Source organism: Oncorhynchus mykiss, chromosome 30 (assembly GCF_057628025.1).
Source record: "Oncorhynchus mykiss isolate SJ-2025 chromosome 30, ASM5762802v1, whole genome shotgun sequence".
Classification (NCBI taxonomy): domain Eukaryota; kingdom Metazoa; phylum Chordata; class Actinopteri; order Salmoniformes; family Salmonidae; genus Oncorhynchus; species Oncorhynchus mykiss.
Genome location: NC_143051.1, coordinates 39,302,158 through 39,317,569, shown reverse-complemented (window position 1 = coordinate 39,317,569; position 15,412 = coordinate 39,302,158). Strand labels below are relative to the sequence as shown.

General features: G+C 43.8%; 1 protein-coding gene across 2 annotated transcripts in view; it reads left to right on the top strand.

Annotated features, from left to right (window-relative positions):
* The first annotated feature begins 4,590 nt into the window (after nucleotides 1–4,590).
* The window catches only part of snx27a (sorting nexin 27a), a 43,500-nt gene continuing 32,678 nt past the window's right edge, over nucleotides 4,591–15,412 (top strand). The window contains exons 1-2 of one of the 2 annotated variants that reach the window (XM_036970607.2): nucleotides 4,591–5,287; nucleotides 14,876–15,107. In XM_036970607.2, coding sequence (XP_036826502.1) covers nucleotides 4,977–5,287; nucleotides 14,876–15,107 — 543 coding nt within the window. In that variant the 5' untranslated portion in view covers nucleotides 4,591–4,976. The remainder of the gene's footprint in view (nucleotides 5,288–14,875; nucleotides 15,108–15,412) is intronic. The other variant, XM_090228260.1, reaches the window with a different exon arrangement.

Genomic DNA, 15,412 nt, shown 5'->3' with positions numbered 1-15,412 from the left:
TCTCAGGCATTATCACTTAAGTGTAAGTTGACTATGCAAACAATTTGGAATTTCCAACGCATTAAAGTTTCTTACAAAAACAAGAAGTGACGGTGTCAGTCTTTCCTTAACTCTCAGCCAAGAGAGACTGGCATGCATAGTATTAATATTAGCCCTCTGATTACAATGAAGAGCAAGATGTACCGCTCTGTTCTGGACCAGCTGCAGTTTAACCAGGTCTTTCTTTGCAGCACTTGGCCATATGACTGGACAATAATCAAGATAAAAATCAAATTAGAGCCTGAAGGACTTGCATTGGGGAGTGTGGTGTCAAAAAAGCAGAGCATCTCTTGATTACGGAGAGACCTCTCCCCATCTTTACAACCATTGATGCAACAGGAAACAGGATTCGTCAGGCTAGGTGATGTTTATCCACTCCTCAATTGTCCAGTGTTGGTGACCTCGTGCCCACTGGAGCCACTTCTTCCTGTTTTTATCTGAAGGAGTTGAACCCAGTGTGGTTGTCTGCTGCAATAGCCCATAAGTGACAAGGACCGACAAGTTGTGCGTTATTTGCCTGTTTGTGGCCCGCCTGTTAGCTTGCACGATTCTTGCAATTCTCCTTCGAAAAGCTGTTTTCGCCCCGCTGATGACTGGATGTTTTTTGTTTGTCTCACCATTCTCAGTAAACCCTTGACACTGCCGTGTGTGAAAAGCCCAGGAGGCCGGCCGTTTCTGAGACGCTGGAACCGGCGCCCCTGGCACCTACTATCATACCACCATCAAAGTTGCTTAGATCATTCGTTTTGCCCATTCTAACGTTCAATCAAACAGTAACTGAATTGCTCGATGCCTGTCTGCCTGCTTTATAAGGCAAGCCACGGCCATGTGACTCACTCTGTAGAAGTTAACCATTTTTGTGAACAGGGTGGTGTACCTAATAAACTGTAAACATAAAGTAAACATATAAAAAGCAACATTCACATGACAGACACAAATGCTTACAAGGTATATACAAGATAAATAAATGTAAGTCACAACAATCAATTTCATTAAAAAGCAGTGATATACAAGACAAATGTAAGTCACACAAATCCATTTTCACTTAAAAGCCGTACTGTTAGTAGCTCTCTTGGTTTCAATAGGTAAAGACCTCAGTACAAAAATGCACAATAAAAACTCATTGTGTGAGGTAGTCCCCAACTTGAAGCAGCTACTGGCCTACTTACGTGTAGGAAGAGCATTCAACGAGCATAACCTCATGAGGGTACACTTTAGCCTTTGATTGTGGCCTCCTGTAACTTTCTATTTTCAAGATTCTCGCAAAATGTAAACTAGACATTTTGACTGGAGGGCTACTCCAGACTGCACCTATCATATGTACAGTAGACCTACATCAGCAGGCTTATGCACCATTTACATAATAGGGTGGTGACACAGGAGGTTGGTGGCACCTTAATTGGGGAGGACAGAGTCAATGGCTGGAAAGGACTGCATGGAATGATATCAAACTCATCAAACAAGTTTGATACCATTCTATGAACTCCATTCCAGCCATTGTTAGGAGTGGTCATCCCCTCAGCAGTCTCATGTGGGTGTGATAAACGTATGCTTGTGTAGGTTAAACCGGAATACAATAAACAGAAAGCATCTGCATACACTGACAGTTCTCAGATCCTGCATTGCCTGAGTGGAGAAAGTGAAACGCGGGTCTCGTGATGTGATCAAGGGGCGGGCTGACTGGGGGGATTCGATTATCTGGCCCGGGATATCTCGGTGAAGGAGTTTACTCAGAGAGAAAAGTGATTGTATTTGTTTTGTAACCTGGCTGCCTCCCAGGCATGAGCCAGGTGCCCCATTCAAAGGACACGGTGGCAAAGTCTGCTCAAAACAAAAGTAGGCTAGATTAAGCATGTGGTGTAATCAAATTAAATTGTATTGGTCGCATACACATATTTAAATGTGTGTGTGATGGGATATATAGACATTATGGACAGTATGTGGATAGAATATTTAGTATATCTGTAGGATATATTAGTATATAAACAGCAATAGTTGAATAGGATGGCATTGACAAGAATACAGTATGTACATATGAAATTAATAAAACAGTATGTAAACATTATTAAAATGACCAGTGTTCCATTATTAAAGTGACCAGTGATTCCATGTCTACAGTATATACAGTTGAAGTCGGAAGTTTACATACACCTTAGCCAAATACATTTAAACTCAGTATATGGATGGATTAGGTCAGTTAGGGTCACCACTTTATTTTAAGAATGTGAAATGTCAGAATAATAGAAGAGAATGATTTATTTCAGCTTTTATTTCTTTCATCACATTCCCAGTGGGTCAGAAGTTTACAATTAGTATTTGGTAGCATTGCCTTTAAATTGTGTAACTTGAGTCAAAAGTTTTGGGTAGCCTTCCATAAGCTTCCCACAATAAGTTGGGGGTATTTTGGCCCATTCCTCCTGACAGAGCTGGTGTAACTGAGTTAGGTATGTAGACCTCCTTGCTTGCACACACTTTTTTCAGTTCTGCCCACAAAGTTTCTATAGGTTTGAGGTCTGGGCTTTGTGATGGTCACTCTAATACCTTGACTTTGTTGTCCTTAAGCGATTTTGCCACAACTTTGGAAGTATGCTTGGGGTCATTGTCTATTTGGAAGACCCATTTGCGACCAAGCTTTAACTTCCTGACTGATGTCTTGAGATGTTGCTTCAATATATCCACATAATTGTCCTCCCTCATGATGTCATCTATTTCGTGAAGTGCACCAGTCCCTCCTGCAGCAAAGAACCCCCACAACATGATGCTGCCACCCCTGTGCTTCACCGTTGGGATGGTGTTCTTCATCTTGCAAGCCTCCCCTTTTTCCTCCAAACATAACGATGGTCATTATGGACAAACAGTTCTATTTTTGTTTCATCAGACTAAAGGACATTTCTCCAAAAAGTACAATCTTTGTCCCCATGTGCAGTTGCAAACTGTAGTATGGCTTTTTTTACGGCGGTTTTGGAGCAGTGGCTTCTTCCATAGCCTTTCAGGTTATGTTGATATAGGACTCGTTTTACTGTGGATATAGATACTTTTGTACTTGTTTCCTCCAGCTACTTCACAAGGTCCTTTGCTGTTGTTCTGGGATTGATTTGCACTTTTCGCACACCAAAGTATATTCATCTCTAGGAAACAGAACGCGTCTCCTTCCTGAGTGGTAAGACGGCTGCGTGGTCCCATGGTGTTTATACTTGCGTACTATTGTTTGTACAGATGAATGTGGTGCCTTCAGGCATATGGAAATTGCTCCCAAGGATGAACCAGACTTGTTGAGGTCTACACATTTTTTTCTGAGGTCTTGGCTGATTTCTTTTGATTTTCCCATAATGTGAGGTGCTGAGTTTGAAGGTAGGCCTTGAAATACATCCACAGGTACACCTCCAATTGACTCAAATGATGTCAATTAGCCTATCAGAAGCTTCTAAAGCCATGACATTTTTGGGGGTTTTCCAAGCTGTTTAAAGGCACAGTCAACTTAGTGTATGTAAACTTCTGACCCACTGTAATTGTGATACAGTGAATTATAAGTTAAATAATCTGTCTGTAAACAATTGTTGGAAAAATTACTTGTGTCATGTGTAACGGATGTGAAACGGCTAGCTAGTTAGCGGTGGTGCGCGCTAAATAGCGTTTCAATCGGTGACGTCACTTGCTCTGAGACCTTGAAGTAGTGGTTCCCCTTGCTCTGCAAGGGCCGCGCTTTTGTGGAGCGATGGGTAACGATGCTTCGAGGGTGACTGTTGTTGATATGAGCAGAGGGTCCCTGGTTTGCGCCCGGGTATGGGCGAGGGGACGGTCTAAAGTTATACTGTTACACATGCAGAAAGTAGATCTAACTGACTTGCCAAAACTATAGTTTGTTAACAAGAAATTTGTGGAGTGGTTGAAAAACAAGTTTTAATGACTCCAACCTAAGTGTATGTAAACTTCCGACTTCAACTGTACATAGGGCAGCAGCCTCTACGGTGCAGGGTTGAGTAACAAGGTGGTAGCCGGCTAGTGGCAATGACTAAGTTCAGGGCAGGGTACTGGGTGGAGGCCAGCTAGTGATGGCTATTTAACAGTCGGGTGGTCCTTTTTTGGTCTTTTTGGCTTTCCTGTGTCATCAGGCGCTGTAGGTGTCTTGGAAGGCAGGCAGTGTGCCCCTGTGATAAATTGGGCTCTGGAGAGCCCTGCGGTTGCGGGTGGTGCAGTTGCCGTACCAGGCGGTGATACAGCCCGACAGGATGCTCTCAATTTTGCATCTGTAAAAGTTTGTGAGGGTCTTAGGGGCCAAGCCGAATTTCTTCAGCCTCCTGAGTTTGAAGAGATGCTCTTGTGCCGTCTACACCAAACTGTCTGTGTAGGTGGACCATTTGGGATTGTTAGCGATGTGTACGCCGAGAAACTTGAAGCTTTTCACCTTCTCCACTGCCGGCCCATTGGTGTGGATGGGGGCTTGCTCCCTCTGTCTCCTGAAGTCCACGATCAGCTCCTTTGTTTTGTTGACGTTGAGGGAGAGGTTAATTTCCTGGCACCACTCTGCCAGGGCCCTCACCTCCTCCCAGTAGGCTGTTTCGTCATTGTTGGTAATGAGTAGGATTCTGTGTTTTTCCAATGCAAAAGTGATTGCTTTAGATAAAAACGCTTGATCTGCCTTACCAATCAAAACTACTTAGAAAATACTAACATATATTTGGTGGAAAACAAATGTATGTTTCTGGAAGATGCACCATGCTGTCCTGTTTACAACATGACTGAGCAGCGCATTACTGTTGGATTTGAGAAGGGTGCTCCTTCTTTTTTTGCCCGTTCACGTCACGGGCCATAGACCGGTGCACGGTGGTTCAGGTTAATAGAACTCCCTCTGAGTCGGTCTCGAGGAGCTAGGCTGAGCGTATTTCTACTTGTTGTTTTGAAACCGCTAAACACCGACCGGAGGCATTGAGTAGAAGATGGCGGATGTTGAAGGCGATGAAATTAATTCGGCTCTCCCTTCGGCTTCCCGTAATGGACCCGCTGCAGGTTCGGTAGTCGGTACCGGAGTCCAAAATGCTACCCAAGTGACGTCAGGTCCACGAATGGTTAGAATTGTAAAGTCGGAATCAGGATATGGATTCAACGTTCGTGGACAAGTTAGCGAAGGAGGACAACTGCGAAGCATCAATGGGGAATTGTATGCACCTCTTCAGCATGTCAGTGCTGTTTTGCCTGGAGGGGCAGCGGACCGAGCTGGCATATCAAAGGGTGACAGGATTCTGGAGGTGTAAGTCAGATTTCTTTACCCATAATAGAGGCCGTTAGCTGGCTAGCTAGCTACCTCTGGGGAGGACTGGTGCCGCGTTCAAAACAACTGTGAACTCAAATCTCCGACTGGGAAACTCGGAAAAAAGGAGCTCCGACTGGGAAAAATCTATTTGAACGGTCATCCAACTCGGGAATCCGCATCATGCGCGCGTTCAAAACAACTGAGAACTCGGAAAGAACGAGTTCAAATCATGACGTCAGTGGTCTTCAGATCGGGAATTCGGAGCTCTAGAAAGAGGCCCTAGTTCCCGAGTTGCAATTTCGAGTTGTATTTCAAATCGAATTCTTCCAATTTCCCGGTTGGTTTGAACACATGGAAGTCGGAGAGTTCCAAGTTGTTTTGAACGTTGCAATAACTAGACACTTTGCTAAATACCTAACGTTAGCTAGCAAGTTGCTAGCTAGTTAACCTCACTGCAGTAATTGGCTGAAACGTTATCTGTAGCTAGCTAGTACCCATTAGCTAGCTAGCACCCATGCTAATTAGCTAGCAAGCATTTGAATAAACAAATCCAGACCGATAATCATTGCACAAATTTGTGAGTAGTATGTTTTCAAATCATCGCACCACCACCACAAACAATATGATCTTAATAGCTAACTAATTAGCAAGCTAATTTGAGTTCGTTTGCGCAGTCAGTGAGTGATTTTTAACACTTCTCATGAATGTCAGAGTTGTCATTGGTTTCTTGGTAACTTTTGAATCATTTTTTGAAATGGGAGATTAAAAATATAGGGCTCTCTCTGTCTAGCGTACTCATGACTGACAGGATAAATACAGTGAGTAGGTCAGTTATTGTCACTCAACCATCTGTAGACCGACAGTTCAACTCAACTGTGTGTGAAATGGGGGTTTTACTCAGTCTGACAGTCTACCATAGTGGGGGGGGGGGGGGGGGGGGGTAGCCTGGTTATGTAGCCAGTCAATCATGCTTTGAAGTGTTTGTTTGCCCTATTTCTGAGTGTATTTGTGTGCAAGTCAGTGTGCCTGGGTGGAGTTGATACAGGAAAACCCGGACCCTCGTTTTGAAAACATTTTGGGGCAAGGCCATCACCTCTAATTAGGAAAATATAATTTTAATCATAACATCAGAGGAGGGAATTAACTTCTCATACCTTCCTAAAAAAGTTGCAAAGGAAACGGTCTTCCTTCAATACATTACTCAGTTTATGTAATTGCAGAAGCAGTGCAGTCTGTTCAGGGCACAGATTTTTCTTTTGCGTATTAGTTTGCCTTACTCTTGAGGAACAAGAAAATGGAAATGATACCAAGCTTTTCTCGGTCAATGACAAACGAGAAAGAATGAGGAACGTGATCGACAACTTGCTGAGGCATCGAAAGGGTATTTCTACTTCCAAATGGCACCCTATTCCCTATGTAGTGCACTATGGGCCCTGGTCAAAAAGAGTGCACTATATAAGGGATAGGGTGATATTGGGACGTAAACCTTTGTCTTCCTAACGGTATGTTTTTATCCATCAACTAGCCACTTTGCCTGTGTCGTATGATAAGTAGTGCTCATGTGTCACATTAATCAGCCACTACTGCTTCCCCAGCAATTGGAAATAAACCTGATGTGTGTAGTCAAGTTATTCCCCTAGTGCCTACACCTCTAGCTCACGTCAGTGGATCAGGCTTGAAGGTTAGTTAGTTTGTTTACGCATGCACACTTGCTGTTTTACTAGATGGCTTTAGGCTGTTGTCAATCCCTACTTATTTATTGATTGAGGGAAACCTAAAAGTTATGCAATGTTTTATTTTGCAATTTCTATTAATTTAGATCCACCCTTGTCAATGAGTGAAAAATTCTCATGAAGTAGTCAGAAGTTGGCCAACTCTCTTGGTACTGCCCCCCCCTTTTCTTCTTTTTTTTAAAACCTTATTCCAATTCAGTTCACCTACCTTCACGTTTCCATGAATGGTATTCATGAGATTAATTTGGCAGATGCTACAGAACTGTTTTTCTGATTGATAGATGGATCAAGGCTCCATCAAAGCTGTGATGTGGAGAGGGGTTAGCCTACATCTCCCTATATCCCTTTTCTTTCCCCCGCGGTCCCCTCTTTATCCCCCGGTCCCCTCCTTTGTCCCCCTGAATAAGCTTGAGGAAAGTTCCCAATACAGACTCGTTTTCAGCCAGCTACGTTTTCCACTTCATATTAAATAGGGTACTTTTTATTTAAAAGGTTTAATTCGCTAGTCTGTCTAGCCCTCTCTTGCTAGAATGAACGATATACAGTGGGGCAAAAAAGTATTTAGTCAGCCACCAATTGTGCAAGTTTTCCCACTTAAAAAGATGAGAGAAACCTGTAATTTTCATCATAGGTACACTTCAACTATGACAGACAAAATGAGAAAAAAAATCCAGAAAATCACATTGGAAGATTTTTAATGAATTTATTTGCAAGTTATGGTGGAAAATAAGTATTTGGTCACCTACAAACAAGCAAGATTTCTGGCTCTCACAGACCTGTAACTTCTTCTTTAAGAGGCTCCTCTGTCCTCCACTCGTTACCTGTATTAATGGCACCTGTTTGAACTTGTTATCAATATAAAAGACACCTGTCCACAACCTCAAACAGTCACACTCCAAACTCCACTATGGCCAAGACCAAAGAGCTGTCAAAGGACACCAGAAACAAAATTGTAGACCTGCACCAGGCTGGGAAAACTGAATCTGCAATAGGTAAGCAGCTTGGTTTGAAGAAATCAACTGTGGGAGCAATTATTAGGAAATGGAAGACATACAAGACCACTATCACCCTCGATCTGGGGCTCCATAAAATGATCCCACCCCGTGGGGTCAAAGTGATCACAAGAACGGTGAGCAAAAATCCCAGAACCACACAGGGGGACCTAGTGAATGACCTGCAGAGAGCTGGGACCAAAGTAACAAAGCCTACCATCAGTAACACACTACGCCGCCAGGGACTCAATTCCTGCAGTGCCAGACGTGTCCCCCTGCTTAAGTCGGTACATGTCCAGGCCCGTCTGAAGTTTGGTAGAGAGCATTTGGATGATCCAGATGAAGATTGGGAGAATGTCATATGGTAAGATGAAACCAAAATAGAGCTTTTTGGTAAAAACTCAACTCGTCGTGTTTGGAAGACAAAGAATGCTGAGTTGCATCCAAAGAACACCATACCTACTGTGAAGCATGGGGGTGGAAGCATCATGCTTTGGGGCTGTTTTTCTGCAAAGGGACCAGGGCGACTGATCAGTGTAAAGGAAAGAATGAATGGGGCCATGTATCGTGAGATTTTGAGTGAAAACCTCCTTCCATCAGCAAGGGCATTGAAGATGAAATGTGGCTGGGTCTTTCAGCATGACAATGATCCCAAACACACCGCCCGGGCAACGAAGGAGTGGCTTTGTAAGAAGCATTTCAAGGTCCTTGAGTGGCCTAGCCAGTCTCCAGATCTCAACCCCATAGAAAATCTTTGGAGGGAGTTGAAAGTTTGTGTTGCCCAGCAACAGCCCCAAAACATCACTGCTCTAGAGGAGATCTGCATGGAGGAATGGGCCAAAATACCAGCAACAGTGTGTGAAAACCTTGTGAAGACTTACAGAAAACGTTTGACCTCTGTCATTGCCAACAAAGGGTATATAACAAAGTATTGAGATAAACTTTTGTTATTGACCGAATACTTATTTTCCACCATAATTTACAAATAAATTCATTAAAAATCCTACGATGTGATTTTCTGGATTTTTTTTCCTAATTTTGTCTGTCATAGTTGAAGTGTACCTATGATGAAAATTACAGGCCTCTCTCATCTTTTTAAGTGGGAGAACTTGCACAATGGGTGGCTGACTAAATACTTTTTTGTCCAACTGTACATCTTATAGCGATCTATTGATAGGATAGGTGCCTTTTTGTCACAAAGTGAGTGATGACAGGGAAACACAGCAGAGAGGAAGAGGTGAAGCATTTCTATGTGCATATTTTGGACCTAAGCTTGTCTCCTGCCTTCCCGCCTTTGGGACAACGACTCCCATTGTTAGGGTGGAGACGTGAGCATATAATTTATATACAGATCTCTAGATGCAGTTGAATTTCTTTACACGGAGGGGAGAGAGCATGATGCTTGTGAATTTGTATGTCCCATGCAATGTAATTGGTAACCATGAGTCAAAATCCACAACTTAGCTACGCAGCGTCATGGAGCATAGTAGGCTATTTATTGTGTGTGGACTGACAACTGAACAGCAAGTGTTGACTAGTTTATAAAAGGTGAACTAACTGAACAAAGTTGATCTCCTATATCCTTTTGCCATTCATGAATCATGAAACGTGGTTATGTCTATGGTATCATATCGGGACTAGTATACCAAAGGATTTCTTAAGTTTCCTTTCCTAGGATGTCTGGGCTTGCCAGACAGTGACGCTGAAGTGGGTGACTCTCGTCACTCAGTGTAAGCTCCTGAATTGGCATCGGTGGGAGAGCCTTTTATTTGGCTCCCAAATTTGCACAGGCTACAGGTAGACTTAGGATTTTGGCGATTATCTGCAGATAAATTATGAAAATAATTGATGACGATGGTGAATCATCATTGCAGGAATAATGGTTCGAGGAGTGTATAATTGAGTGGTACCCCACTCTACGTATTTTAGTGATTTGTGACCCACCGACACTGCCCCGGTTAGAATGGGAATAAAGCAGCCCAAGAGTTCACGCAAACTTTATTTAAACAAACTGATAAAGATGAACATGGGGATGGTAGTGGTTCTGTAATGGACAGAAACGGAGGTAATGAATACAACAGGGCACATATGCAAAGGACTGTATAGATTGCATATGCTACCTGCAGAGTATTACACAGTTAACGCAGAGGGGCAACATGCAATAGTAGTAACTATGAAGAACAATATACAAATGTCACACAACTCACTTTTGGCACACACACCATCCCACAAGTCCAGATATGAATGAGTCCAGCTGTTGTTGTGCAGGACAGAGATGAGCTTGCTGCTCTCTGACTGCTTGAAGTATTGTGTGACCTGCAGAGTCAAGAGGATGGGCAGCTGTCCGGCCCCTAGTAACCTCCCTAGCAAACTATCAAGGCACAGGTCACACACATCAGAGAGTTTGAGAAGCATGTTTATGGTACTCCCTAGATTCTCAGGCTCCGGTCGTGGGTAATGGGAGTGTGCAGCTCAGGGTTGTGAGGTGCTGATAAGTCACCGGCAGGGAATTTGTAACAGCCACCCCTAAATATGAGCAACATACAAAATAAGTAATTCCACGCTCGAATGTCAGTCTAGAGCCTATTGGTCCCAAGGTAGGTCTGGGCCCCCCATCAGAGGTAGGCAAGGAGCAGCAGCGGTTCCTCAACTGAGGCAGGAATGTCCCCTAGTGCAGGAACCAGAGGAGGACCCAGAGCAGGCCCCAACGGTAAACTTGAGGCCAGATCAGGCGGCAGTGCTGGTGAGCCCAGGGCAGATGGTGGATCAGCTCGGACACCAGAAGCAGGAATAGGTAGTGCCCCTGGGACAGGACACTGGGGGGGGAGTGTGAGGTCTGGTGTGTCCCCCACTGTCACATCTGGAGTTGAGTCCAGAGGCAGCAGGACTGAACCTGGATCGGGTGTTGCACGCTGGGCAGGTGCATCCTGGACATGCTGAATGGGACCAGGGCAATGGCTGGGTCAGGTGAAGCTGTTCTGTCAGTAACTGGTGGCTGGGTCTCTCCATGGGCCCAGGTCAGGGCTGGAACTGTCATCGGAGGTAGCAGCAGACGGGTCCGGTGCTTCTGCAGGATTCCATAGTTCAGGGACAGGCGGTGAGGAATAGGGTCCGGTCAGCAATAGGTTTACTACCGCTTGGCGATGCAGGCCGAGCCAGGGAGAGGGTTCCCCCAGAGTTCGCCGTGCTGCCAAAGAAGCAGAATACTAAAGTCACAGTCGTAGTCGGTAATGTTGCTGGGGTTGGAGAGGGCTCCCCTGACCGGAGGAAGCCCGGGATCTGGTCTGCTATTTGAAGATGCAAAGATCTATTCTGCTCCATACGAACCATATGTTCTTCCTGTACTTCACTCCCATAGGCTCCATAGAAGGGGTATAATCCACATGGTATTAGTCCACTGTATACCCCGGAGCCATACTCCACTAGACTGCAGGTAGGCAGTATGGAAAGTGCCCTGTATGACCTGCAGAGTCACGAGGATGGGCAGATTTCCGCCCCCTTAGGTTGCTAGGGAGGTTACTATCAGGGCACACGTCACCCAGGTCAGAGAGTTTGAGAAGCAAGTTTAGGGTACTCCCTAGACTCTCAGGCTATGGTCCTAGGGAATAAGGACCTGAGTGTGGCGATAAGCCCGGCAGGGAATTCGTAACAATCTATGTATGATAATTAGGGCCCTCATCGAATCCAGGCATTAAAACGGAAGTGTTGACTTTAGTAGTGCATCCACTAAATGTATTGAAAATGTATTAATTATATTTCCTGCAACTTTCTGAAGAGGCAATGAGAATGTGTGTGGGGGGGGTCTAATACTTTGTGTAGCTGTTAGCGATGATGCTGGTGATAAGGTTTCCCCAAAAAATCTTCTCAATTAAATGTTACCTACAAAGTAGCCTGTGCTGACCTGTCAGAATGATATCATGATAATTTATCAATCCAGTGGGTATTTGTTTTGCAAACACTATCAAATGTGCACTACAAAAACACAGCTAAACAGCCTCTTGCTAGGTGTGCACTTCAATTAAAGGGTAACTACACCTAAAAGTCAACATTTCTCAAGTTTAAGTGTTGTTGTGGACTTTTGATTTTTAAGAGCAAAAACCTGTGAAAAAAGGAAACCTAAAACAAAACCTTACATTTTTCGAGATAATGTGGGATATTTAATTTGTCTTAATAAAATACACAATTTGAAGAACAAACATCATTGTGACAGTTTCATATCTTGCAGTAAAAACTTTAATCTCGAGGAGGTGTTAAAGGTTTAATGTTCTCTTACATAGAAAATAGTCCTGATCTTATAGGCCAGGAGTGTCAAAGGTTACTAAAATGAATAAGTAATGATGGAAACAGTGTGTGGCAGGCAGGCAGGCGCTCCCCTGCCCTCCCTCAACCCCCTTGGTACTCAGAGGCAGATTAGCCGAGACACCTGATGCTGCTGCCATCTGGCCTCAGCATCGTGCGTTAAGGAGGGAGGCTTGTCACCACTAGGTAAACTTGTAGGGCGTCAGGTAGCCTAGCTGTTAGCGTGCTAGTCCAGTAACCGAAAGGTCGCTGGTTAGAATACTCACGCCGACGTGGTGAAAAATCTGTCTGTGCCCTTGAGCAAGGCACTTAACCCTATTTTGCTCCAGCGGCGCTGTAATACTATTGCTGACCCTGTAAAACAAAATATTTTCACTGCACCTATCCGGTGTGTGACAATAAAACACAGTGCATTCGGAAAGTATTCAGACCCCTTGACTTTTTCCACATTTTGTTACGTTACAGCCTTATTCTAATTAAAAAAAAACAAAAACAATTATCCACTCATCAATCTACACACTACCCCATAACGACAGCATAAACAGGTTTGCAGAGATTGTTGCTAATTTATTAAAAATAAATTTCACATTTACATAAGTATTTAGACCTTTTACTCAGTACTTTGTTGAAGCCCCTTGGGCAGCGTTTACAGCCACGGGTCTTCTTGTGCTAAGCTTGTAGCGTCAAACCCACCTGTATTTGGAGTTTCTCCATTCTCTGCAGATCCTCTCAAACTCTGTCCGGTTGGATGTGGAGCGTCGCTACACAGCTATTTTCAGGTCTCTCCAGAGATGTTTGATCGGGTTCAAGTCCAGGCTCTGGCTGGGCCACTCAAGGACATTGAGACTTGTCCCGAAGCCACTCCTGCATTGTCGTGGCTGTGTGCTTCGAGTCGTTGTCCTGTTGGAAGGTGAACCTTCGCCCCAGTCTGAGGTCCTGAGCACTCTGGATTAGGTTTTCATTGTGGATTTCTCTGTACATTTACTCTGTTCATCTTTCCCTCGATCTTACTAGTCTCCCAGTCCCTGCCGCTGAAAAATATCCCTACAGCATGATGCTGCCACCACCATGTTTCACCTTCGGGGTGGTATTGGGGACCTTCAATGCTGCAGACATTTTTTGGTTCCCTTCCCCAGATCTGTGCCTCGACACAATCCTGTCTCGGAGCTCTACAGACAATTCCTTCGACCTCATGGCTTGGTTTTTGCCCTGACATGCACTGCCAACTGTGGGATCTTATATAGATGTGTGTGCCTTTCCAAATCATGTCCAATCAATTGAATTTACTACAGGTGGACTCCAATCAAGTTGTAGAAACATCTCAAGGATGAACAATGGGAACAGGATGTACCCGAGCTCGAGTTTTAAGCATATTTATATAAAATAAGGTATTTCTGTTTTTTAAATAAATGTGCAAACAATTTAAACGTTTTGCTTTGTCATTATGGAGTATTGTGTGTAGATTGATGAGGAAAAACATGCATTTGATCAATTTTAGAATAAGGCTGTAATGTAACAAAATGTGGAAAAAGTGAAGGGGTCTGAATACTTTCTGAATGCACTGTCTATATACAGTACCAGTTAAAAGTTTGGACACCTAGTCATTCAAGGGTTTTTATTTTATTTTCATACATTGTAGAATAATAGCGAAGGCAAACTATTAAATTGTGTTAAACAAATCCAAATATATGTTATATTTAGGATTCTTCAAAGTAGCCACCCTTTGCCTTGATGACAGCTTTGCACACTCTTGGCATTCTTTCAACCAGCTTCACCTGGAATGCTTCTCCAACAGTCTTGAAAGAGTTCCCACATATGTTGAGCACTTGTTGGCTGCTTTTCCTTCACTCTGCGTTCCAACTCATCCCAAACCAATTGGGTTGAGGTCGGATGATTGTGGAGGCCAAGTAACAGACACATCTCAACATCAACTTGAGATGGTTTTGGATCAGTTGGACCGCAGAGTGAAGGTAAAGCAGCCAACAAGTGCTCATCATGTGTGAGAACTCCTTCAAGACTGTTCAAAAAGCATTCCAGGTGAAGCTGGTTGAGATAATGCAAGAGTGTGCAAAGCTGTCATCAAGGCAAAGGGTGGCTACTTTAACGTTTCTCATATAAAATATATTTTGATTCAACACTTTTCTTTTTGGTTACTACATGACTACATATGTGTTATTTCATAGTTTTGATGTCTTCACTATTATTTTACAATGTAGAAAATATTAAAAAGAAAGAAAAAACATTTAATGAGTAGGTGTCCAAACTTTTGACTGGTACTATATATATTGTGTTTTATTTTATTTTTTACTATTTTTTATATATATATATATATATATATGGAATCGATAGCGAGAGACTCACTGCTCAGCCAACATTGGAAAGAGATGTATATCAGGGGTGAAAGTTTGGCAGGTTACAGAGCTAGACAGAATAAAGCAAACGTGTATAATTTCAGAGAAGGTGTTGGAGGATAGGTCTAACCAAAACACTACCACTATTAACGGACATAACATGAGCACCGACTGATCCCGTCCCACCATCTCTCACTCTGCGTCCCACAGTAATGGTGTGAGCGTGGAGGGGGCCACCCACAAGCAGGTGGTGGATCTGATCCGGGCCGGGGAGAGGGAACTGGTGCTTTCTGTGCTGTCTGTGCCGCCCCAGGAGGCAGACGGTCTTGAGGCCGGGGATGAGAGCGCCGCCCAGCTCAGCTATGACTACAGCGACAAGCAGGCCGTGCCCATCTCCATCCCCACATTCAAGCACGTGGAGCAGCACGCCGAGAGGTTTGTGGTGAGTAAAAAATACATAGTTTATGGGGAGGTTTCTGGCTGGCCTTGTTTACTAGAGAATGACTAAACTTTTCTAAAAGCCCAATGTGTCTTTTGCAGTGCCAAGTTCGGCCATGCCAAAATGTGTAGGCCTTTGTCAGTAATCACGTACACAATGCGACCTACACTGAGTGTATCAAACATTAGGAACACCTTCCTAATATTAAGTTGCACCCCCCCCCTTTTGCCGCCAGAACCTCCTCAATTTGTCAGCAAATGGACTCTACAAGGTGTTGAAAGCATTCCACAGGAATGTTGACTCCAATG